The sequence below is a fragment of the Eleginops maclovinus genome, chromosome 5 (assembly GCF_036324505.1).
Source record: "Eleginops maclovinus isolate JMC-PN-2008 ecotype Puerto Natales chromosome 5, JC_Emac_rtc_rv5, whole genome shotgun sequence".
NCBI lineage: Eukaryota > Metazoa > Chordata > Actinopteri > Perciformes > Eleginopidae > Eleginops > Eleginops maclovinus.
Window position 1 is genome coordinate 17,644,880 of NC_086353.1, and position 25,885 is coordinate 17,670,764.

The 25,885-nt window shown below is 39.8% G+C and overlaps 2 protein-coding genes across 2 annotated transcripts; both read right to left on the bottom strand.

Annotated features, from left to right (window-relative positions):
• Positions 1–413: 413 nt before the first annotated feature.
• On the bottom strand, positions 414–9,800 carry samd1b (sterile alpha motif domain containing 1b). Its single transcript, XM_063883055.1, is given in 8 exon segments — positions 414–2,906; positions 3,032–3,146; positions 4,460–4,577; positions 4,676–4,712; positions 6,253–6,383; positions 6,747–6,984; positions 8,559–9,376; positions 9,379–9,800. Coding segments are annotated over 8 exon segments (1,902 nt in total). The 5' UTR covers positions 9,680–9,800; the 3' UTR covers positions 414–2,762.
• A 503-nt stretch (positions 9,801–10,303) lies between these two features.
• On the bottom strand, positions 10,304–25,611 carry prkacab (protein kinase, cAMP-dependent, catalytic, alpha, genome duplicate b). Its single transcript, XM_063883567.1, is given in 13 exon segments — positions 10,304–13,570; positions 13,654–13,758; positions 13,869–13,928; positions 15,314–15,436; positions 15,924–15,948; positions 15,950–15,995; positions 15,998–16,019; positions 18,171–18,297; positions 18,632–18,714; positions 20,019–20,117; positions 22,202–22,330; positions 23,097–23,158; positions 24,664–25,611. Coding segments are annotated over 13 exon segments (1,053 nt in total). The 5' UTR covers positions 24,710–25,611; the 3' UTR covers positions 10,304–13,444.
• Positions 25,612–25,885: the final 274 nt, after the last annotated feature.

The window sequence follows — 25,885 nt, forward strand, 5'->3', positions numbered from 1 at the left end:
GTGGAGGTATTAATATGCCTCCCTGTTTTATTTGTAAACCAATGACTTGCACTCATTCGCCCACACAGACTCCAAGCACTTACCTTGCAGAGAGTCCCAGGACAGATATAGCTGCGTGATATTTCTTCCTCCCCTTGCTTCTCCACCAGAAAATGCAGAAACTAGCTTGTCATGGTGAACACTTCCTGACTTTCTCTCAAATATTGATGGGTCATAACAAATGGGTATAGAGCATATTTCCAAAAGAACATCATTTTTAGTGTGTTTTGTACTGGTGAGTTTCAATCACAGCATGGTCTTTGACTTGTTGTTGTTGTTGTGACTGAAAGGAGCTGCTGTTGTTGGATTCCCTTCCTCATACATTAGCACGTGTGTCAAGGAACACTCAGAATGGACACATTTCGGTGTTTTAATTCAAACTTTTAATACTCAAATTTTCCTTTAACAAATAACTTGAGACACATTGTACATTCCCCTCATGAGGATCTGGACTCAGACACAGCCGTCCTCTCCAACAGGTTCAACTAATGACAATACATTGATTTGATTGAGAACAGTGACAACAAACAAAGTAAAATACATCTTCACATAAGTGGAATAACCTCAAAATGAGGCCTTGATTTAACCTACAATATATGGAAGTGACCTCGATCACTTTTGCTGACCTCATTATTAACCTCTGTATTTTATGCATTGATTTCCATGCATGTTTGTTAACATAAAAATGTCACCAACACTTTAGCCAATGTGATTTCAAAATAAACAGCAGTGTTTTTACTACCATTATAAGACTTGGGCATTGCATTTTTGTTAACAGAGACCACAATCTATTTGATTTATGTTTTGGTTGTGTGGTATGTTTTTTGTGATATTTCAATATTTCTTTCACATTCCCATGCTGAAAATACTTAAGAATTAGAAGTGCATTATTTCTGGGGCAATATATCCTCCAACAAAACAACAAAATGATCGTGACAGGCCTACTTGTTGTGTTACTGGATATACAAAGTAAGTGAAAGTGAAGGGGAGAGAGGTAGAGGAGGTTTTGAATTAACCATAGGTGTGTGGAGAATGGACTGAAAACATTATTAACATGACACCATTATGCTAAAAGAAAAAACAGAATGATAAACATACAAATCTGAGAAAAAATGTAACATAATTTTGTTAAAACAGAGATGCCAAACCTGGAATATTGGTCGTTAAAGTGGCGGTGGGAATGAGACGTGTGATCATTTGGCAGCATTTGTTTTCTAAGGTTTGACCGGTAAAAACTGTTGAAAAATGCTGGTGTTATGAGATTAGTTGATTGATTGACTCAGCTTTACCCTGCCATGACATCTTTCAGTTAGATACTTGTTTCTCAGTTACTAACAAATGGAGGCTGATGTATTCAATGGACCTATTTTTTAAATATATCTTTACACTCTATTACAGCTAATTGAGATCCGATTGTTCTGCTGTTTTCAGTTCAGTGAGCTGGCGTGTTGGATCAACATTTTTGAGGCCAGTTTTACGAAGATATAAGTACCCCAACGCTAACTCTGAACTAGGAGCTATGTTTCCATAACTACAATCACCTGGAAACAATGGTGACCAGTGGCAGCAAAACAACTATATAAAGGGGAAACATGGCTCTTGATTCGTGATCAGTTATGCAATTAATATGACTGCATGATGTGTTAAGGAAATATACAGGAGAGAAGTTTTGTAAATTGTTATTATTGTTACACCCTTTGCTGAATTTTCCAAGAAGAAATGTTGTTGTTGCTTTTAATTCTTCCAGAATGCAAACAATCTAATTTGAAAGTTCTTATATTAGCCATTTTATTGCAAACAAGTCCTTACTTAAGAGAGTTCCAAAAGAACTCAAAAGCTTTGTGCAGATCCAAGCCACAGTCTGTATTTGGAAAACTGGCTCCTGATGTGCTGATACATATGACAGAACAGATCACATCTAGTTCTGCTAAAATATGACGTCAAAGAGTTTGGTATCTGAGACGTTAAGATACACAAAATCAACTCCCTGCCGACTGCCAAGCTGACAAGATTCAACAACCTCTCAAATATCTAGGGGGGATCATCAGTTTATTGCTTTGTCCAAGGACCTTGTAAATTTTATCCTGACATATAGGACGACTGATGGGTCAGCGTGCCAACCATTAAAGTTTCCGGGAATGTTTTTAATCTGGTCAACCTACTCTCTCATGCCTCCACATAAAGTATGTGTACAAAACACACACCTACAAGCAAGTAACCCTTTCATCAGGGCCTAACATTTCTCTATAACTTTGACACTGAATAGACCTGACCTCTTTCCAAGTGTGCATAAAGGTCAGAACAAACTAACATTTAAAAGAAACAAAAACATTTTGCACAGTTTGGTCGATAACATTTCAAAGTGCTTGATCATTGAAAATTAAAAAAGACAAATTGCATTACTTTTTTCGTACCTAAATTTGAAGTCTACTTTCTCACTCCAACATTTGTGCTCCGTTTGGTAGAAAAATCCAGTCCCACCTTTATGTGTTGTTTCTGGGACAGAGCATTCACAGTGTTTGTGTTTGTGTGTGTGTGTGTGTGTGTGTGTGTGTGTGTGTGTGTGTGTGTGTGTGTGTGTGTGTGTGTGTGTGTGTGTGTGTGTGTGTGCTGTTGCACATGAGATGAAAAGTCTATTGTATATCATGCATACAGTTGTATAGTATTTGATAACTTGAGCTATATGTAGATACAGACACAATAGTCTGTGTGTATTTCTGTTGTTAACACTCCTCTTCGTCAAAGTGTGTTTTCTGCAGAACCTTTACATGACGCTCGTAGATCTTGAGAGCCGGGCCGAGTCTGATCGACAGGCCGGTCAAAACATCGTTACGTTGCATCAGGAGAAGAGACTTGCCATCGATTTCCTAATGAAGAGAGCAAAGCAATGTGGGGAGGTAGATGTATGTTACAGCTGTGAGAGGTTCAAGTACAGACATTAATTCTGTCTCTGGTGGCCTCTAGTGGCTGGTAATGGGAATTCCAGGCTCACCTGGGTCCCGAAGGCAGCTGCCTGCTCAGGGAAACCTGCTTCCAGGAAATAACTGACCACATCAGACACTGTCCAGTCCATCGGGCTCCCAATGGTCCCCTCAGACTTTATAAACCTAGAAAGATAAGGAAGATGGTGGTTGGCCCATTAAAAACCTGAAGGAGATGTGGAAATCGTAAACTCATTGAATTAAGACGGTTTAAATCAGGAATGTATTTTTGTCTTTTTTTAAAGGGTTTAAAAGGTGTGTATTCCCTATGTTCAGATTTATGAAGGAAAAAATGATTACTTATCAGACTACCCCCTTTTTTATTGTCACTTGTGTGCCTTTGTAGACATTAGATCTATCTGTTATTGAGATAGGCTTACATAAAATATATATATTGTCTGTAAACAGTATATATATAGATAGATTTTTATTTATTTAAATATAAATATATATTTATTTATTTATTTATTTAAATGTTGCTATTTTTTTGCTATATTTTATGTTATTACCATCTGTACTTAGGTCTGTGTTGCTAAGAGAACTGGATCTCTATGTGTCTTCCTAATTAAATAAATTATATACTGTATATATATTATGTTAACAATTGTTTAAGCTATTAGAATGGGAGAATTAGCATGCGTCTTTGATCCCTGGGTAAATCACTATATAAATACGATTAGCATTGTTATTTCCATGTTTTTACTATTAAATGAATTGATGCTTTATGATTGACACTTCACTGTGTATATTTAGTGCAAACAGGAGAATTATATGTTATGTTCTGATTAATATGAAATGGCTTGACCCCTGGCTATAGTCAATATTTTTGATACTTGGCCTTACAGGGCTTTATATTGAGGTGTAGCTCATTGTTTACATTGTTTTTTAACTGTCCGGCTACTTTACTGTTGTTGTTCAATCTTACCAGACACAAATTCTAAAAACACTCGTTACACTGCTGGCTCAGCGTCAAGCAAATAGATAAAGCAGTTATAGACTGGCTGGTGAACAAAGTGTAGCGTTAAGCAGCTAAAGAGACAGATATTTCCCTCATAAGTTGGTGGAAACCAAATATAGAGGTAAAAAAAAAGTGGATCTTGAACTAACATTCCTCAGCGGGAGAGAAACACAACTCTGAAAATAATAATAACGTTGTTATATACATTCTGGATATGTGACTAAGCAATTACTTGCAAACTAATTTGCCACATCAATTTAAATGATCTTGCTCTCCCAGTGTGTTTATGCTTCCCTCATGTGGCCAAAGGGAAAAGAGGGAAAGAGTCAACTTGGACTGCACGAAGGAAAGAACATGGTAATTTATTGGCAACTGAAATGGGATTTAACCTCACAGAGTCCGACTACAGTTGAGTGAGAACGAGCCCTAAGTAAAATTGGAATTCAGTCTTCAGTGTCTCCCGTATATCTGCTCTACTCACCCTCCACCGCCAACTCCTCCTTTCATCCCTTGCTCCTCAGACATGCCGGAGTCTCTCGGGGAGGCAGTGGGTGTGAGCAGGCAGGACGACACGCCAACCTCTGTCTTACACTCCAGGCCTACGATGGGAAAAAAAGTGCAGTCTGATCATCTGTTGCCAATGCAAGCAACCAAACGCATACACTTATTTAAAGATTATTTGTAAAGCACAACTCACTGTTAAAGCCTGAGGAGGTGTGGTTGATTCTGTCCTCCTGTATGTGGAGGAAAGAGAGGGGGTCAAACTATGATGCAGATAAATTATAAGCATGACAAAAGAGGATATCTGAGACAGCGGGAAAATCATGTTAATAGCATCAGTGCTATTCTTGGGTACAGTTTTAAGTAATATTTCTGTGTGTGTGTGTGTGTGTGTGTGTGTGTGTGTGTGTGTGTGTGTGTGTGTGTGTGTGTGTGTGTGTGTGTGTGTGTGTGTGTGTGTGTGTGTGTTTGTGTGTGTGTGTGTGTGTGTGTGTCTGTCTGTCTGTCTGTGTCAATATTCATGGATGGATTTTTCTTAATGGAATACATTTTTCTCCCAAAATCATTGCGGAAGTAAAGATTATGAAAGGTTCTCACTTTTGCACTGTATGAACACTGTCTGTGCAGCTTTTCTATATCAAATAGAAAGATACAAAAAAAACCTGTAATCTGAATCTCTTTTTTGTTGTCTGTATGCGAGTCCTTTACACTCCATTTTATTTTTCTCCTGACTACCGCACCAGAGAAAAGGGAACAACACAAAGGACAGTTACTAAAAGTACAGCAATAAGATACATGACATGATACCTTGGAGAAATATCTTGTAAAATCGGATAGCAAGCACATGTGCTAATCTGGTTAATTATTTTTCATGTTTTTTTAATTTTGTGAGTTTTCAAACATTCACCACCAGCTCTGTGATTATTGATTCAGTTTTCAAAAAGTGCAGCTGGATGAGGTTCAGCATGGTGTCTGTGTTTGCTCTCACTACATACTGAACTCTCTGATTCTGGTTAAAGCAAGTCCAAGTCTACCATTGAAAGTGTGTTTCAAGTAATGATGAAGAGCACTTAAACAAATCAAGACATTTACACAGATAACATCTCACCATCTCATTTTTCAGTCACATTTAGATATTTAAATGTCAATGCTTTAGGTTATTTTATGTCAAATATCCTTTTTCATCTGATATGTGTGTATTATCTTGTTGTGAGTGTGCGTGGGAGGGGTGTATCTCAAAACTGTTGTGTCTTAACAAGGTTTGTTATGTAACAAGGTGAGCATTTGGTACTAAAGAATAATACAAACTAGGGCTTTTTAAGTATTTCTATATATTTCATCATGTTACTTTAAACTCCTATCTCACTACAATCCAGGAAATAAAGTAAAAAAATGACACTCCAATTATAAAGCATGCAGTACACTAAACTGGGTTTTCTTCATTGGTGCTTTTACTTTTATGACTGACAAATATTGTGCTGATTAAAATAATATGTCTGTTCTTTTTCTCAAGCAATACTTCAAGGTATTTTTAAATAATAGCAAACATACAGTATCAGTATCAGAGAATCTCAATATACTTCAATACCTAGGGAAGGAATTGAGAAGTAGTAAATGTTTTGGCATATTCTTGGGGAATTTTATCCTTTTTTTTTAAAGATGTAAGTAAGTAAAGAGATTCATCAAAGAATGTTGTATTTAAGGTTGCCGTTATAGTCATTTTGATCGGTTTTGATAATCATGAAATGAAAAAAAGCACAAGCTTGCACTCACATGTGCCTCCTTATGTAGCTTATCAGGACCGACAGCTCTCTCTTCTAAGTGTGCACTGTTACATGGGCACAGGGAAGCTCGTTGAACAGGTGGAAGCTGCGTGCTGGTGAGGGAATCAGACCCGCCCATCCCTGAGACCAGCAAGCAAACCCAGAGGAAAAGAGGAAAGTGAAAAGATCAGACAAGCTTATAATTGTCTTATTATTATAGTTATGTAGTCAAATTAACATTGAGTGATAGTTGTTGCAATGGTAACTGCGTATTGATATAAACATTCTTACGTAATAATATTTTATTTATACAGTAAATTCACAAAACTGGGCGACAAAAAAGTGAGTCTTACAGGGAAAACAAGGTACGAAATAAAGAAAAATGGCATTAAATAGCCATAATAAAGGGTCTAAACTAAATGTTTGTATTAGGCTTACTAATTTACATAAGGGATGATTAATGGGGTCTTTCCAGGACGCACATCAACATGCACGCGGACATACCTTTACCCTCGTGCTGCTGCTGCTGGGAGCTTTCGGGCTTTGGTGCCGTCTGGATCTCAGGAGCATCTTCTAAGGTTTTCTCAATGAGCTCTGGATCGGTTGTCATGGCTACGGGGGATAGACCTTCCTCCTCGTCGGAGCTCCGGGGATCTTCCTCCTCTCCCCCATTCTCTTCCTGTTCCTTTTCTTCACTGGCTGTTTCCATCGGCTCATTCTCCCTGGGAGAGGGGGACGGCAGCTGCATTGACAGAGAAAGTAACACAAAAAAATGTCTCCATTAAGAACAAACTGGAGATGAAGCATTTGTTTTCTGAGGTTAAAGGGGTGACACTTGAGTTTGAGCAAAGTTCTTATTCATTGGACCCTGAGGGGAGCTTGTAGACAAACACTCCCACTCCCAGAAGTGGGAAGTAACCAAGTACATTTACTCAAGTACTGTGTCAAGTACAATTTTGAGGTACTTGTACTCTACTTTTATTTCCATTTTATGTTACTCTATACTTCTACTCCACTTACTCCATTTAATTATGCTCCACTATATGTATTAAAAAGATTTAGCTACTAATAAAATGCATCTCTTAAAACTAGTAGACTAACTGTCACAAAAAGGGTCAAATTATTTAAATATTTTACAAAAAGTTTGATTAAAACATAATAATGCTATGCAACAATATTATCTAGAAATGTGACACACTAACAAAGATATAAACACTCTCAAATGTGCACTTTTATCTTTTTCAGATTACATTTGTTTTCAGTGTATATAATGATATACACATAAAGGCAATTGTTCTGCATATGATTACTTTTTCTATACTTTGCTGATAATACTTTTGTAATTTCACTTAAGTAAGATATTGAATGCAGGACTTTTAACTTGTATGGAGTATCTTGACAATAATGTGGTACTTCTACTGAAGTAACGCATCTGAATACTTCAACCACTGACGCACATATCAGAAATAACGATAGCCTCCTTCAACTCGAGTCTGCACCGCGGAGGGGAGAGCATGCTCTCAGAAAAAATACGAAGGATTTAATGAGGCATACAACGGAAGAGAACAAAATTACGCGGATAGAAACGCGCCTCACAAATTTACATATCGATGTTACATGTTTGGTCCTCCGCAGGTCGGCCTGCGTGACACAGAGCAGCCCGCGCGACACAGAGCAGCAGCCGCACGTCTCAAGTTTAGACAGACACCGCCTACCGCGCAGCAGGCCCAGACAGTCTGCAGCCAAAGTTCGAGAGAGCGAGATGCGAAACGTAAAGAACCCCAAGAATGTTGTGAAGACGACACCACGAGCGGCTCGTGCTTGCACCGTGTAAAGACGCTCTTCACAGTGCGCGCGCACAGCCGGGGAAGCCGCTCCGGAGCGCCAGCATGTAAACCCGCACCTTTTGTGCAGGACACACACACACACACACACACACACACACACACACACACACACACACACACACACACACACACACACACACACACACACACACACACACACACACACACACACACACACACACACACACACACACACACACACACACACACACTAAGCGAGGCGGCAGAGGACAAACAGGCACGGTGGAAAGATGAATCCCCCTAAATGTGGGAAATATGCCCCAAACACTTTTACATTTCAATCATCGACGTAAAACAAGAAACGAGGCGAGGGAAGCCGAGCGCGTCCTGGTGGCTTAATTGTGTTCGGTTTTGACATCATTAATGTATTAGTGAGCTATCAACATGCCATCGTTCGGCGCCCCGTACAGTCGGGACGTGTTGGAAATATTAAGTTATCGGAGCCCACCTTTGTCAACGTGTCCTGCAGTGCGCTCTTCACAAGTCTGTCCGCGGTCTTCGGCTCCTCAGTCACAACCACCCTCAGAGGCAGAGTGATGTTCCCGCAGCGGGTCCTGCGCAGCCGGCCCTTCGCCACCTCTCTCTCCATGACCACTTTGACTTTGCCTCGAGTCAGTTTCTCCTCCGACAGTTGCTCCTGGCTGCTCAGGTAGCCCAGGATGTCATTCAGCCCTAGCGGCTTCATGTGGCCTCTGGTGGCGCTGGCAGAGCCCCCTCGGATGCTCTTTTCGGACAGGCGGCGAACAGAAGCCACCAGTCTGTCACCCAGGTCGGAGTTGGTGTGGTCCCCAGCTGTTTTGGTGCCCCCTCCTCCTTCGACTCGAAGTTTGGGTTTGAGGGGCGCAGCCTGTCTCTGTTGCTGCGGGAGGTTGCCGAGGCTCCCGGAGCAAGTTTTGTTCTGGGTGTCATCTCGGGACAAACACCGCTCCTTTTCTCCGCCAACTGCATCAGATTTGCTCGGCGTTATCCTGCTGCCATCGCCACCGCCTTCGTGTGCGTGTGTTATGTTACAGTCCCCCACTCCCGGCTGTCCTAATCCCTTGTCTCTCGGTGCACTTGCTTTCTCCTCTTCACAGCCGCTCCCGACTGTGCAGCCTGATGTTGCGCCACAGCTCATGAACCCGTTTCCGCTACTCGGGCTGGAGGCATGCTTGGGCTTCTCGTCTGTGGCTGATGTTTGAGTGTGGGGATCTGGGCTGGGCTCCGAGTCCTCTTCTTCTTCCTCCTGGTCGGTGAAGCTGTGCGCACTGTTGTTGGATGGTGGTGTTTGGTCTGCTCCCTCGCTGCCTCCGCACCACTGCTGCCCGCGGCCGTAAACTCACTCTTCTTTCGGCTTTTCCTTTGCACTTTCGCCGCATTCCGGTACGATATGGAGCCCTTGTAGCTAACTTTAAGCACCGTATGCTCTTGGATCAGTTTTTCCAGTTCTGTCCTGGTTCGGTCCGGGTCTGACCCGTGTCGTCTTCGGACCATTCGACAAATCCTGTCCAGATCGGGACGGGCTTTCCTCGAGCGGAGAGAGTCGATTGTTTCCAGGATCCACTCTCGGTACTTATTGGGCTCAGGCATCTTCTCCTGTGCGGATGGGGTTTGGCCCGAGTGTGTATTTTCTTCCTTCCCCCTTATGTTTCACAAGTGACGCTGTGTCAAAGCAGGGAAGAGAGTGCGATCCCCAGCTGGCGAATGAGGACGGAAGCCTTGCTGGTACGCTTTCGTTCGTTGGCCACAATGTGCGCTTAAGGTGGACCGAAGATGGCGCCTAGGTCTCCAGCACAAAACGTAAACGGCATTTAAGGTGGAATTGGGTTTGGAGGCATTGGAGTCTTTGTTCGCAGTCCAGATCTGATCAAACCGAGGTGTATAACATCTGATTTGACACAAAGAAACACAATTGGGCGGTAGAAACAGTGAGGGGGGAGCCGTGTTTCGAAGCATGTTATGTTATGTTATGTTATGTTATGTTATGTTATGTTATGTTATGTTATGTTATGGTGAATCAGACTGAAGCGGGCGGTCAACAGATGGGTAGATGAAGGCTGCTTTCCGCATCAGACGGCAGTGATAGATGTCTGAACTCCAGGCTAAAACACTCACGCTAAATTTGAATTATGTCACAATCTACAATTCACTGTTTACCAAACTCACAGGAGCTCCACCATCACACAAACATTCAGGAAACATACACACGTTCAGTAGAATTTTACAAGTAAAACTTTATTGGAATGATACTCATGTTGCAAAATATTACACTTCGTGTTTTTATGTCACTGTTCCCGTGACTTTAGACGCTTCCCTTTGCAGTGTGTGTGTGTGTGTGTGTGTGTGTGTGTGTGTGTGTGTGTGTGTGTGTGTGTGTGTGTGTGTGTGTGTGTGTGTGTGTATGGGTGCGGGGGGAGTGGGTTAAAATGGTTTACATGGGGGTCTCATTTCCCTAAAAAGTGCGACAGTATGTACCAGCATTGTGCCTGCATCAAGAGGAAGTATCACTGCAAAAAACATCGAGGAGACACGGAATAATATTAGAACTTCAAACATTTTGTCCATGATGAAATAGTCAACATTAAACTTGACATGGAGGAAATACAGCGAGTGTGAAATCTCAACAATTGGTTCACAACAATGTCATAATAATAATAAAAATAAAACTTAAATTAGTCCATAATAACCAATAAGCCGGCTGAAACGTAGCCGCGTGTCAACTTTGCAGCTCTTTCCACCATTAATCTGCCTATATAATTTTTCACTGAAGATTGATCAATGAAATGTTTTTCAGCTGTTTCAACTCTCAATCAGAAAGAACAATATGAAAAGTAGTGGTATGGGGGAGGGGGGGGGGGGAGAGAGAGAGAGAGAGATACCCTTTCGGTGACAAGTTGGTTGCCTTGTACTTTGACTCATTTCAATGAAAACAAACCAAATCCTTTTTTTTTTTTAAATGGACACTGTTGAGGCTACCAACTAAAAATGCAACTGCCCAAAGCCCCCAACCGCCCCAGGTTCACTGTATGAGTTGGTTTGTAGTAATGCAACTTAATGAAACAACACATTACTGAAACACAACTTTAACTGACACTATGAAGTGACTTCAGATAGATCCTGCTTCTTTACTTGCCCCAAAAAATTGACTATAAAAGTTGTCAGATGTTGTCACAAGTCGACATAAGAATCTTTCCCCACTCTATAGGCAGTCCCATATGATGTGACAGTTAAATAAATCCAAGCCTCTGCTGCAAGTATTTTGAAAGTGTTGAAAAGTTATTCAAGTGCATCACAGAATCACTTGCCCTTTAAGACCTTCATTAATTCTGCTAATGATGTGCTTACATGATGCGTATTCACAAAACATCGTTTAAGTCATGTTACAGCACAGTAAACCTGGGGCCATGTCATATTCCAGCAGAGTGATACTGTCTAATGTACAGAGAGAGGGAGGATGGGTTAAAAGGGGCCAGCTGGAAAATCGGCCCTGAAATATATGGGATACATAGACCTAACACATCTCATTTAGCCCACCTTGAACTTGACACCAATGTTAACTTTTAAATGTGTAATTTTTGTTTTGGACAGGAAGGACTCTGGGGAATCGAATGTATCTGGATTTTAAAGCAATCAGACAAGAACCAGAGCACCTCTTTGAACCAAAAGGGAACATCTTAATTTCAGTGGCACATTATAACACAGCTATGAAGAAGGCATTTGAATGTTTCAAACAGACACTAATGTCACTTTGTTTTCTTTTATAAACTCGGAAATCCAAGATCACCATTTTGTCGCATCACTTCAGTAATTTGCCATAATAACTCAAGAGCTAAGGAGGCATTGAGCACCTGAAGAGCTATTTGCACTTTAAACAGGGAGCTTGTATCCTGTGCATGAGATGTTTTTTGTATCGTCCGAGCTCTCTTAAACTCCAGGTGCTCTACTTTCTCCTGACTTGTTTAATGGAGTCATATTTGCATGGAAAACAAAATTAAGCATTGAGCATGTAAACAGAGAGAAGGGAAAAGAGTTCTGTCAAATGTAAGCCTTAGCAAGTGATAAGAGGATAGGGTGGAACATAAACAAATTACGTACACTATCCGGACATAATTAAATGATAATCCAGACGCAGCTTTAAGGTCATTTGCCTCAGACGGTCTCTATCAGTGGGAGGTCCTAATGGTTGATTCAAAATGCTGCAACAACTTGACTAGTAGGCAAGCTCTGAGCAGAAACAGAGAGTTATTTTTAAACAAATTCATCACGTTTTTAAAACCAAATCTTATTGGAGGAAAAAGTTGAAAACTCAAACCAAAAGTCTTAATATTCCCTTATGTTCCTTTAAGCGCTAACCAGAACTGTATATTACCAAATCCCAATCATAAGCAAGTGTCTCACACATCTTCTTTTACCTGCTAATCCTAACGCTTTCTGTTGATAAAATGTCTTATTAAGTGATATGTTCAAACCTGAGATACCATTATGTTATAATGTTCCGTCACTACACCATTAAAACTGAGATATTACCATTCAAATGTCCATGTTGGTTAGCGACAGATAGTGGCAGCCACATTTCAGCCACATGGAGTGCACAAAGCCTGGCTATGCTTATAACGATAAGAAGTATAGATGGAGTTACACAGTAAACTTTAGTGACTCATCCACAAGTGTCACCTGTATCTGACGGAAACCTGTCTGAGCATGCAATGCGTCAACTTTATGTTTTTCTTATGGCCAAGTTTGACTCGATATATGCTGTGTATGATATGAAACGGTAGAGTTTTGAAGATAAAAGGAAAAAAAGACTAGAAAACATTGAAAAGTGCATGAGATTGATTCCTTTTAATGCACCTCTAATTGCTCATCTTGCTAACGAAAGAACAAGAAGGTTTTCATTTAAATTTAAGAAACTTTTGTGCAGACTGAGACCTCGACTTGCACCACACTTCATGTAACCTGCAGGAGAATAGAACCGACTTTCTCTGTGATGTGGCCCAAAAGTGAATAAATGGTAAATGAAAGAATAGAAGAGCTGGGAAGATCTTGTGTTAAAATGCGTAGAGGCAACTCTAAATAACTGGGCTTCTCGACACCCATGAATCTGAAGCACACCTTCATTATAAAGGGATCCATAAATAAGACAGAATAATAAATTAAATACAACAGAAAAGGCAACACTGCTGGTTATCAGTCTCCTTGCTCTTTTTCCCTTCTCTATCCGATTTCGCCCCCCTCTTTTTGTAGCTGGTGCTTGTGATTGGACAGGAGACAGTACTTCCTCCTTATGTCTCCCACTTGACCAGCTTACCTTTTACTCTCCCTACTCCCTTTTTCTTCCTCTCTCCCTTTCTAACTCTAGAACTCCGCAAACTCCTTGGCACATTTCTCATTAAAGGAGACACGGATCTCCTCCTCCTCGTAGTCGTCAAAGTTGCTGGTGTCGCCTGGTCCTTTGAACTTGGGGACAAAGGGAGCTTCCACCTAAAGACAACAAAAGGCACCGTTTGAAAAGAGAATTTCATAGAAAGTAAGTCAACGTTTATACAAAGTGCCCGCTCACATACCTTTTTCTGGTAGATCGCAATCCAGTCAGTGGTTGCAAACCATTTGTGTCCCTTGATGTCGTTGACGCCGTTCTTGAGGTTTCCGTAACGTTTTGTTAAATCCACCTGGGGATTGAATCGATACGTTTTCCTCAATTTCACATTATAATACATTCACGACACACAGCAAAGTAAATGTAGCCTAACACCAGAAGGACCAAGATATTTGCCCTCACCTGTAACAGGTTCCTCAGGAGGTCCTTCAGGTCAGAGCTGAAGTGAGATGGGAAACGCACCTGAGACGGAAGACAGGAAGAAGACGGAAGCAGAGGGACCATTTTTAATTAAAGTATGAACAAAAATCTATTCAACTACAAGTTTTGGTCATGTCTACTTCACAAACTCCATTGTAGTTGTGTTTGAAAAAGCCATAAAGGTTATTTCCCTGGTAACATCCTCATGCAGAGAAAAAGTAAGAAAATAAATACTGACTATTCTGACCAAAAGACCTCTGCGCAGGGGATGTATAAAAAAGAGTGTCAAAGTTTAAGGTGCAACATTACGACAAAGTAGTTACTACAGTACTAACTAAGTGAGTGCAGCTGCACTACGTACTAGAGTAAAAAGCCAAAATATGAGATTTGGAACGCTGCCAAGCCCGCTTCTCTTACCTTTGGGCATATGGTGGCCTGAAGAAGTGATGTGTTTTACATTTCTGCATAGGGCTGAGCGGTATGACAAGAAACGTATATCAATGTATTTAATTATTTTTCAATGATTGGAAATGTATTTACATTTATACGTTTTGTCCCCAGAAAAAAACACCTAATCAGGGATCCCTCATGAATGGTGAAAGAATCAGAATGCATAAAACGACTGCTAAATTTTGGAAAAACATTACACCAGCGTTGCTTGTTGAAGCAGATCGTATCTTCATACATTCTTCGTACTCAAATAAGTCCTTTTGTTAAGGTAGTAGTAGAGTAAATGACTAGTGTTACCTCCTCGGGCAACAAGTTTAGTTTGACAATTTGCAATAAAAAAACCTCCAAACGACAGACAAAGCTCCTCTACTCGGCACAAGTTCTTCTTGTGTGTCATATAGATCTCCATCTCCCGTCTCCTTTACTTCAGTGTCCATCTTTACATTTAGCTTCCCATGTTATGCTACTATGCTTGGCGCTGGACCTCAGCATGCAGTTCAGCGGCGCTCCTAAGCACCGCTCAAGCTTTTTTCAACGGTATTGAGGTATATGATAATAATAGTATGAAGTTCACTGTATTTGGAATGAAACAGTATACCTCCAAGCACCACATCAGCATTGAAAATAATCAGAACAAGAAGTCCTGATTTGTGTGACTAGCTGGATCCAACATGGCTGAACTGAAACTCAAACTTTACCCTCAGTCTCAAAGGCCTTGTGTGTGTTACATTTGACCCTGACAGGCAATAGAAGTATCTTGATGAATAAAAAAGTATTGCATCTGTATTCAGTTGGTGAACTTAATTCAAACATTTAAATTATGAAGATTACTTGGCACAAAAGGGGGATAAATATCAAAATAAAAGCAACAACAGCCAATGGTTGTTTCAAACATCTGTGTATCAGTCCAGAATTTCACAATCAGTTCATCCCTGATACTGACTGTAGCACAGAATGGTAATCAGAGTCAGACTCACCTTCCCTGATACGATCTTTTCATATATCTGAATGGGCTGGTCAGCAAAGAAAGGCGGGTACCCTGCTGCCATCTCATAGACCAGTACGCCCAGCGCCCACCAGTCTACAGCCTTGTTATACCCCTGGTGGATATAACAAGGAAGGAGGGAAGAGGAGACAAAAATAAATCATTATAGAGGGAGAATCAAGAAAATAGGTTTCGCTTATTAAACCTAAAGTAACATATACTCCAGTTAAACTTTGCATCTCATCTAAAGGCTTAGATGTAAGAGGTATCATTGCCACTTCCTCCCAAATATTCCTGTGATTATTATATTAATCACGAGCTATTTAAGGCACCTTACTGAGAGCAATGAATAAAAGTGACATGATGATTGCTGTCATGTGTTCCTCTACAGATGATCATCAACATCCCTACAGGTTTTGAATCAATGTTATTGTAACCATGCGTTTCATATCTAATGAGTCAAATGAACAACTATTCAGTAACAAACTGACACGTGTTTGCACAACAAGTTGGTATCATTGCTCGTTTAAATGTAGAGTATCTTGTTTTAAGGGGGATACAGGCGACCGTTAAAAATATATAAAATGACATGGTTGGCTCACCTTGCTGAGAATTATCTCGGGGGCCAGATATTCTGGAGTGCCACACAGTGTCCAGGTCCGGCCCTTTACACGTTTGGCAAAGCCAAAATCTGTCACCTACGAGAGGAAAGGCAATGACAAATATTGAAAGTTTTAGGAAGGTGAGACAGGGACAAAGAGAGGGAGGGAGGAGAGTAGAGCAATGGATTTTTTCACCAGTTGTTATTTGTCTATCGACCACTAGAGGGTGTACACATGTTAAAATACAGTAAAAACCAATAGATGACAAAAAGGATGAAACAGTAATTTCACAATTCATTTTATAAGTTTCTTTTTCAGGGATTATTTTGTATGATTAATAATTTACAATTTTTTTTTAGATAAGATGGTGCTATATTCATTCAATTTAAACAAACATGCACCAATGCAGTCATAAATGTTCTGTTTTTTAAAATCTGTGTTGTGTTCAGGTGATGCACTGTAGAGCTGCATGCAACAAGTTGTACGGAATCACAAACCTGAACCCACTTGCCCACTTGCGTTGTCCTTTTACTCTATGGCTCTCTAAGGGCTCTTTAAATTCGAATTACAATGATAGTCAACAAATAAATAAAACAAATCCAGGTTGGTCTTTTTTATGCAACTAGTGCCCCTCTATGACGCGCTGTATGCACCTAACTTTTACCTGTGTCTAATATTACTGTTTGTAATGACTACAGTTATACAGAGATACTCTTGTTGCAGAGGGAAAAATAATTAATGTCCAAGAGAACATTTCATATCTGCCCCTTACTCACTAAACAGTGGACTCCTCAGCCGGGGCGATGTCACTCAATGTTTACATTTATTTCAACACATTTCCTGTAACTATGGTTAATTATTCAATACTCAAAACTGAAAATAATTGAGATTTTTTTCCCCTAACTCCACAAATCTCTTGGGAAATTAAACGCTGCACTCAAAACCGTTTTTCTCTTTTTATGAAATGGATTCTTTCCAACGAAGTGATACACACAGCTAGAGGAATATCTCCAAAAGAGTATTATTAATACAGCATTAGTTGTATTATAAGATATGCTCAACTTTGATTAAACTCTATCTTTTTTGGGAAAATTCATTGTAATTGCACTGATAAATGACATGAGAAATGATGTGTTCACCGTATTTTTGGGAATTTAATTGTGAAATCAGTGCACAGTCAGTCTATTACAGTCAACCGTTAAGTTGACCAACCGAGTGCAGTTCTTTGTGGACAAAGACGTGATTTAAAATTGCTATTTGAGTGAAAAGAATGGCATTGTCCAGAGTTTAGAAATATTATGCTGCTACACAAGCTAGACGTTTACTAAATTATGTGCAAAGGGCAATTTTAAGTCTTACAAATTGGAGAAAAACTATAAAGCTTTACCTGTTTACTTCCTCCCTGTACAATACGATAAACAACTTGAAAGTCAGCGCTCAAACACTAGAGTAATCCATTTAGTGATACAGAAAATAAGCCTGCAACTAGTCTGATCTATTTGCTGATTGTCTCTGTCTTGGTCACACAATACAAAATATGTGACACATTTAAGAATTGACACCTTTTAGATCATTTAAAGAGCATACAAGGAATCAGTTAGTTGAGGAAAAAATGGAAGGAGATACTAAGGAAAATAATCACAGTTGCAGTTGAATTAATTTCCATACTGTACATTCTATATTTATTCTATTTAATATTCCACACCTTTCAGACTTATTGTACATATAATATCCAGCCTTATATTTTGTGCACATTTTTTGTCCCAAATGTATATTTTGTACTTTCTTTTTAAATGCTATTTTATTTTATTGTAATTACATTACCTTGTTTTTATGCTGCTGCAATGAAAAGATGTCCTAAATTGGGATCAATAAAGTACGTCTGTCTGTCTGTCTGTCTGTCTGTCTGTCTGTCTGTCTGTCTGTCTGTCTGTCTGTCTGTCTGTCTGTCTGTCTGTCTGTCTGTCTGTCTGTCTGTCTGTCTGTCTGTCTGTCTGTCTGTCTGTCTGTCTGTCTGTCTGTCTGTCTGTCCACCCATCTATCATTAAAGTTTGCAGTGTAAAAAAAGCCTGAAATCTCAACGGCCACTGTGACACCACAAGGCTAGCATTATCATCACTTGTGAACTCCCAATAATGTATCATGACGCATTTAGTGCAGAAAAGCATATGAATACATGCCAGAATACATACAGTAAAAACAACAACCTGCCAAGTAAGTAATATATGATCCTCTGGTCTTATTTACCTGTATGTATCCCTGTTGGTCTATGAGCAGGTTTTCTGGTTTCAGGTCTCTGTAGATCAGGTCCAAAGCGTGCAGATACTCGAAGGTTAGGACGATCTGAGCAGCGTAGAACCGAGCATGAGGTTCACTGCACAAGCACGTGCACACACGCACATGCACACACACACACACACACACACACACACACACACACACACACACACACACACACACACACACACACACACACACACACACACACACACACACACACACACACACAGTTAAGTGAAGAACAAAAACAGAGGTGAAATAGCTCAATATAACCGCGCAGAGCTAAAACACACATGAGAGAACAAAGCTGTAAAGTAGAGAGAATAAAATCCAGGAGACCGAAGCTACATTGAGAGGACACAGCTCCTTAATTTCCCACTGCATGTGCCCATAAAATGCTTCCGCCTGCAAACTCCTTCAAAACTCACCTAAATCTGCCAATTCTCCGTAGATGGGAGAACATCTCTCCACCAGGTACATATTCCATCACCATGTAGAGGTTAGTGTTGTCCTGGGGAAGGCAAGACAGATGCCCTGTTAGTGACATGAACTTATATACACACACATTTTGAAAAACAGACACACAAACGTACAGGATGGGCAACAGCACAACATGGAAACACTATTTTGTGGGTCAACATAAAGGAATCCACTGACCTTTTTTGTAACAACCACAAAATGCCATAAAGAAAAAGTGCCAGTCACTGTGTATCTTAAACATTCACTTAGATGTGCTATATTTCCAAAAACACATTTGAAATTCATAGGTTCTTTAGTCCTTGATTCTGAATAGCTCTGTGTATGTAGGCTAGTCAATGCAAGTTCACTCATTCCTATGTGAACCTCCGTCTGCCTATGAAGTTAGCAAATTAGCTAACGGGCTGCTTCATTTCACTCAGTTGCTGGACTATGTTGATCCAATTGTGTAATCATATAATTAAAATCAAACGATTTCAGGTAGATTAAAAGCTTCTACAATGTATTTAATTGACCTTTATTAATAAAGCACATTTCATCCATAATAAGAGGCAACACAATGCGCTTTACATGAAAATGAAACATAATAATAAACTAGTAGGATCCATAAAATACAGCTAACTCTCCACAGACAGATGATAAATAATAAATAACTGTATTTATTATCTAGCGACAATAACCCAAGTGCGCCACAGACATTTCTGAAATGCTCTTTTTTAAATTAAGTAATACGTTTTAAGGTATAAACTTCACATAGTATTTTGGGCCTTATTTGAAAAAGGCTCTGCAGATAAAAACTAATATGAAAGCATTAATGAACTCAAAGCTAATATTTAGATGAATACTTGATGGTGAAAAAATGATTAACATTAACAGCCTGTTAACATGTTATTTTAAAGATGTGTAGATTAATGTTTATGTTTAATTTTAAATGGAAAATGTGTTGTGTTTACTGTGCCTTTGTTCATCCAGGCAACTATATGAAGAATGTATCAAAAATTAGGAAAGTATAATGCCCGAAATATGAATGAAGTCATTTTAAGAGTTGTTTCAAGTCGAGATTTTTTTGTGTATTATATATTTTCTGAATTAATCTGTGGCTGCTTATTATTTTGGATTGCGTGTCGTCAACCCGGCTCTAAAGTGGCTTCTTGGAAAGTTTGGATGCCACTACAGGTAAAAGGAAGCGCTAATATATAAATAGACAACTAGTCTTCAGCAGACAGGGCGACACTCTTTAACATGAGTCTCCCATTATACAGAATGGGATATAAGTAAAAGACTAAACACAGACAGGCTCGTACACACACAAACACATTCCTCTAAGATTCTCTGTACCTTGAATGAGTACTCTAGTCGCACCAGAAAAGGAAAGCTGACAGCCTGAAGGATCCTCTTCTCATTCAGAGTGTGCTCTATTTGTTTGAGCTTCACCACCTAAAAAGGCAAAAAATAGGGATGGAAAAAGGAGAGTTCAGATTCTATTATAAAATAGCAATAAATGAGTAATGAGTAATAAGTTTCAACAACAATAAACAACGGCCACTCGCCTGATACCTATGTTTTGTGCTTCCACCCAAAACAAACACCATAAAACACTGTGAGCCATGCACAAGTAATTCTTTAGATAAAACATTAAATTGTTATAGCTCAGAAAGAAAAACGCAACTAAGGACAAAAGGCAATAGTTGTAAAAAAAAAAGTGATATTAAGCTATATCTCTAACCTCTGATATGTTTTACAATGAGAATTATTTAAAATTCTGTGTGCATTATAACTTTTTTTATTTCTAAAGAATAAATGATTGTGTACTCAAATAATTTATATGATAATGTTCTTATTTGAGTTCTATTAAATATTGTATTATTATATATATATATATATATATTGAAAAGAGTACTTGCATTACTTACATCATAATCTTTACTGCGTACAGTCTGCATATTTTACGCTCAAAATGCTTTATATACTTACAGACTAGTACACTCACTGACCAACAGCTGACTATCGATCTATTTTTCTATTTTCCTTTGCTTTTGATCTTGAATTTGTCCCTTTATAGTGTTTATTTGTCAGGCTAAAGACTTATATCTTTCACAGTAACCTTGTATATATTTCACTGTTTAGACATGTTTCTATTTTGGGATGTTTCTATTTATTTTCTACTCTTTTTATTTTTCAAATGATGTGCAATGTCTTTGTTTTAACATGCTGCTATAACAAAAATATTTCCCAATCTGGGATCAACAAAGTATATCTTATCTTTATCATTGGCTGCATACAAAATTTTTGTTCAACTTTTGTTAGTCAAGCGACACATTCACACTTCCAGTTATTTTAAATAATTGGCTGAAAAAAAGTTCAATCATTTTTACAATTACACTCCAACATTTGCTTTCAAGACGCATACATTTGCAAGGGATGATAGTGTGGTTTTCTCTTTCAAGGTAACATGAAATGGTCCAAGAAGGAATGACAATACTATCATTTGGACAGTATCACTAAAACCTTATAAATGTACTTTTCCTAAGAGTATTTCAATTTCAAAGTAATCTTAGATGAAGATCAAGGGGGTGACTAAAACGTTGGTTATATCAATAACATCGAGATGCTGAGACAGAGGAGTGTGCTGGCTCTTTTCTCAACACTTTTGGTGTTCAGACACCGAAACATACACTAATTATAGTAAAAAATGACACTTTGAAATACAGGCCTGAATAGGATGAACATACTATAAGCAGGAGAAATATAGTCTAAGCAGGTGGCATCAAATTGGCCAATTACATCAGCTGCTTGTATCCTTTAAAGGAGGACTGTCTCTCTCCAGATGCAGAGACAGGAAGTAAAACAAGGATGTTTGTTATATAATATAAGGAACTCTCAATGAGACTACACAGAAACCTAAATACATCAGAAAATTTATTCATCTCTTCATTTCTATACCTGCTAGGAACCTGGCCCAGCATGCATTTGGTCAGACCATTAGCCAAGTTTCCAGCATATACAAAATGTATTCAAAAAACATTTGCTCTCACTATTTGGAGACCTATTCTGTTAACCTGCATGTCTTTTGACTGTATTAATGTGGTAAAAAAACCTAAGCCACTTGGCAAATCAGACATTTCCATGCGCATATTTTATCTACAAAAATATTGAGCCTATCTATAAATATTAGGTCATTAAAGGGGGATCGGAGCAGACACAATTTAATTCTAAATTGGGAATCAAAATGGCGCTACTCGATGTGATTTGCATAAAGACAACCACGACTCAGCCACTCAAGCTGATGCACAAGCGGGTTCAAAGAGGTTCAAAGGGAGAAAAGGGAATAAAGGTTTGCACCTGTAGGAGAGTCTCAGCATCTTTGCACCAGCATATAGAGAGGATTTGTTTCGATATCCACAAATATTTCAAGGCTGGCAAGTGAAATTTCCATGTTTTTTCTATGACCATACTGCAAGTGTCCCTAAATGCAAGTTAACAACCTCCCTCCCGACATGACCCTCCGGAACCCGACTGACCTTCTGCTTGTTGAGGATCTTCATGGCATAATGCTGTCCCGTTTCTTTGTGTTTCACCAGCATCACACGGCCAAATGAGCCCGTGCCGAGAGTTTTCAACCTCTCAAACTGCTCCAGGCCAGCAGTGTTCTGAACAAACATAACCTAAGGGTTAGTGGATCTTTGGGAAACTGCTTGGGCGGGTGTTGTGGCGTGGAAAGTGAAGTTTCATTTGCTAATGTGTCCAAGGCTCACATTCAATTTCTAAAATAATTGATGTATGTTTTTGTACAGGTTACCAATGACCAAGTATAATCACAGAGTAAATAATATGTATCAAGCATGGCATAAATGGATTATATGTCCTGATTGAGATCATAAAGTTTGTATATTAAAAAGAAAGCGGTCACATTCTCACATGTGAGTGTGGTATTTTTCCTAACTACTTGTTTAAGAGAGAAAGGTAAATATACAAAAATTATGAAAAATTATCAAAGTGTCAGTAAAATCTGTCTTAAAGCTTGGTTGCATAGCAGCCCACAGAACATCCATTGTTTTCATTGTACATTTGAAATTGAAACCAAAGTGTTAACAATTATTATATTTTTCTAAAATCCCTGCAGAAGAAAAAGTTTGTAAAAGATGCATGTAAACAAGCTATATATTGTTCAATGCAATGCTCTCATTAAATGTGTCCTAACTCGTCACATACAAAAAAACACAAAAGCAGTTTTAAAGAAAATAAGACAATATCATTTTGATCTAAATCAATGAATGATAAAACATCTCCCAACATGTTTTACGAGCCACTTCTTCCAGGTATATAGAAATGTACAACACAATTTTAAATTGAAAAGAAGGAATCTTAGCGGGAGATCGTAGAAGTAACAATCCTGTCATTAAGGTGAACACTGACCTGTGCAGGGGTCTCCCACTTCTTAAGAAAGTCCTCTTTGGCTTTAACAAGGAACTCCTTGACTGTAAAGGACAAAATCACAAGAAAAGATCTTGATATAACAGAAAATAAATAGAATCTGGTGTTTGATGATGATGATGATAAGTTGTACACAGCCCGTCTACTTTATACAGCCCAGTTAACATGAAAAGAGGAACAAATGATAAGATGGCGTGCAACAGGAGCCAAACTGCTTTGAAACACACATGGTTACATGGCATGATTCTCAACTTACAAGAAAAACTCAGCTATATCGCTTCAGATTAAACTTTGAGTTTTGGTGTTGTTACTTGTCATAGTACAACTGTTGTAGTTCCAATGGTAGATATCAAAAGTCTAAGGGATATGAAAGACAAGGGCGTTTTACAGGCAGTCAAGGAATATTATTTTAGGTTGAATCATGGGAAATGTATAGAGGTGTTAAAGAAAAGACAATCTGTGTTTTTGCTGCTTCATCAATCTCTTGTGAGTACCCCAGCTATTTGGAAGTGTAATACTAAATCAGTGGAGTAGCCTGCCCCTTTATGGAGAATATAACAAAACTAATGTGCACAAATTTGAATCAAACATTGAAACCTGAAAACACATCAAGGGTTATAACCTGCTGGGTAGGATTAAGTGAACTCGTAACGCTACAGCAAACACTTCCTAAATCAAATTTCATGGAATGTCTTTATCTTCAGTGTAAGTTGTTTATTGGAAAAACATATCTGGTTGAAAGGACACCGTCTTAATAGTGATGCATGGCTGTAGCATGCTATTCAGCTAGCCAGTGCTCAGACTGGCTTGAGTACGGGATACACACATATCTGCATTAATTATGCATCACTGCAAATATAAATGTAAATAGTATGCTTTAGTTGACGTATCATGGTAAAAACCGTGGTAGAAACTAATGAAATACCAGTTATCTTCCCTTGGATTTACAGTACATCAGACACACTGAGACAAACTCAGCTAAACCTGCAGACTTTTTTGGACTCTCAGAGAATATATTCAGCTCACCCACCCACAGTTAAAGCAGTATCTCTTTCCAAATGTGTGAAGAAACAGGCCTAGTGTTTGGGAAATATCTGAAACTCAAGAGCGTTATGATATTGCCAATATTTCAGCACATTCCGTATTCCAAGATTACAACTGCAGTTGGCAGTTTTTCAGCTCACACATAGATTTGGCTATGGAAACAGCGCAGAATCCAGCTTGGTCCTACCTTAGCATATACATAAATTACATAAAAGTCGAAACGTTAACGGTTAGCCTGCTCCTCATTTGAAGAGAGATTCCCTCTTCGTCTACATGCAATGCCCCTGCTCTGTATCACACAGCACCGAGTACTTGTCATGGACGAATGGTTCTTAATGAATGGGAAAGCTAGGATATAGGCCTCTATTGACAGTGTATGGCTTGTTATGTAAAGCTAACATAGCCTGCTGTATAACATACAACGTCTATTATCAACGTCTATTATCATTTCATGAGGCTGTGACAGAGCAGGTGTTTGCTCAGGAGTACTGTGTATTGTACCCACCGCTTTCCATCTCGCTGCCCTTCCTGGCCGTGGGCGCGTTGCCCATGATGACAACTTGTCAACGGGCGATCCGTGGCTTTTTGGCCACCCTACGCCTTGGCAAGCCGGTCAAAGCTCGATTAGGTCTGAATGGTGCTCCTTAAATCCAGCTGTTATAGTTAGCAAGCGTAGACTCTGAGGTTTTGCCCCTTAATAGTCTTACAGCTGCTGATGCGGTGCCACGGAGAGACGGTGCAGTGGACTCACTCCACGGTCATCCTCCGCCGGCGACCGGAATCGACTTTAAATCCACGGGGAGCTATCGGTGTGGTGTCTCGGTCGCTGGGGCTTCACTGCCAGGCCGACCTCGGCGCAGTTGGCCTGAACACGGAAGATCCAGTCTTCTCCTGTCCCTCCTTGCAGCCCCCTCCGAACGAGGCCCCCCGGCTCCCCACCTCTCCCCCCAGCCCAGAAAAAAACAGCTATACCGACGGCGGGGCGGCAGTATAATCAATCAAAAGCCTTCCACCTTTCGTTACTGAACCCAGCTTTTAAAAATGGTTCCTCGGCGGGGTCCGACAACGAAGGGAATTCGCCCAAATCAACATTGGCCCCCTGTAGCCTCGGAGACAAGCGCGATGACGGAACTACAGCCGAGCAAACGTCCCGCCTACCCGCCAGAATCGGGATTGAAAGACAGCTGGTGCTAGCCAACTGATTGGCTACCTCTATACGGCTCTGTCCCACGGAGCGTTATAATTGGTCCTTCGAAATCCATCACCAACTGTAGCGTACCGCCGCCATACAAATAGCAAGCGACTGGAACGTCAGCGATTATTTTCCTCCCGACGATTTACGTGCCGACTTTCTCCGGTTGCTCCCTTCCATTGGCTTGGCGTGGTCGAACCGTGGGAATCTCGGTGAATGCGTGGATATCTATTGGCTGTATTCAGTGGTTGACAGGAATGCCCCCCCCCCCCCCTCTTCCAAATAAAACTTCCCTCCCCTTGCTCTCATACACCCAGCCGCGGAGCGACTGATACACGTTTGGCTGAGTGACGTCAACAGCGAGCTATTTATAGAAATGTTGGTCAGGATTTAACGCACGCGCCGCGCGGTCTGGCTGGCATGACTTCTGAACAGAACGCAGACGGTCGTGCATGGAGGGAAGAGTTTATCTGGTAGGAAGTGAATCACAGCAATAAACCGATTTTACAATCAGTGTTGGATGAGAACACGCAGA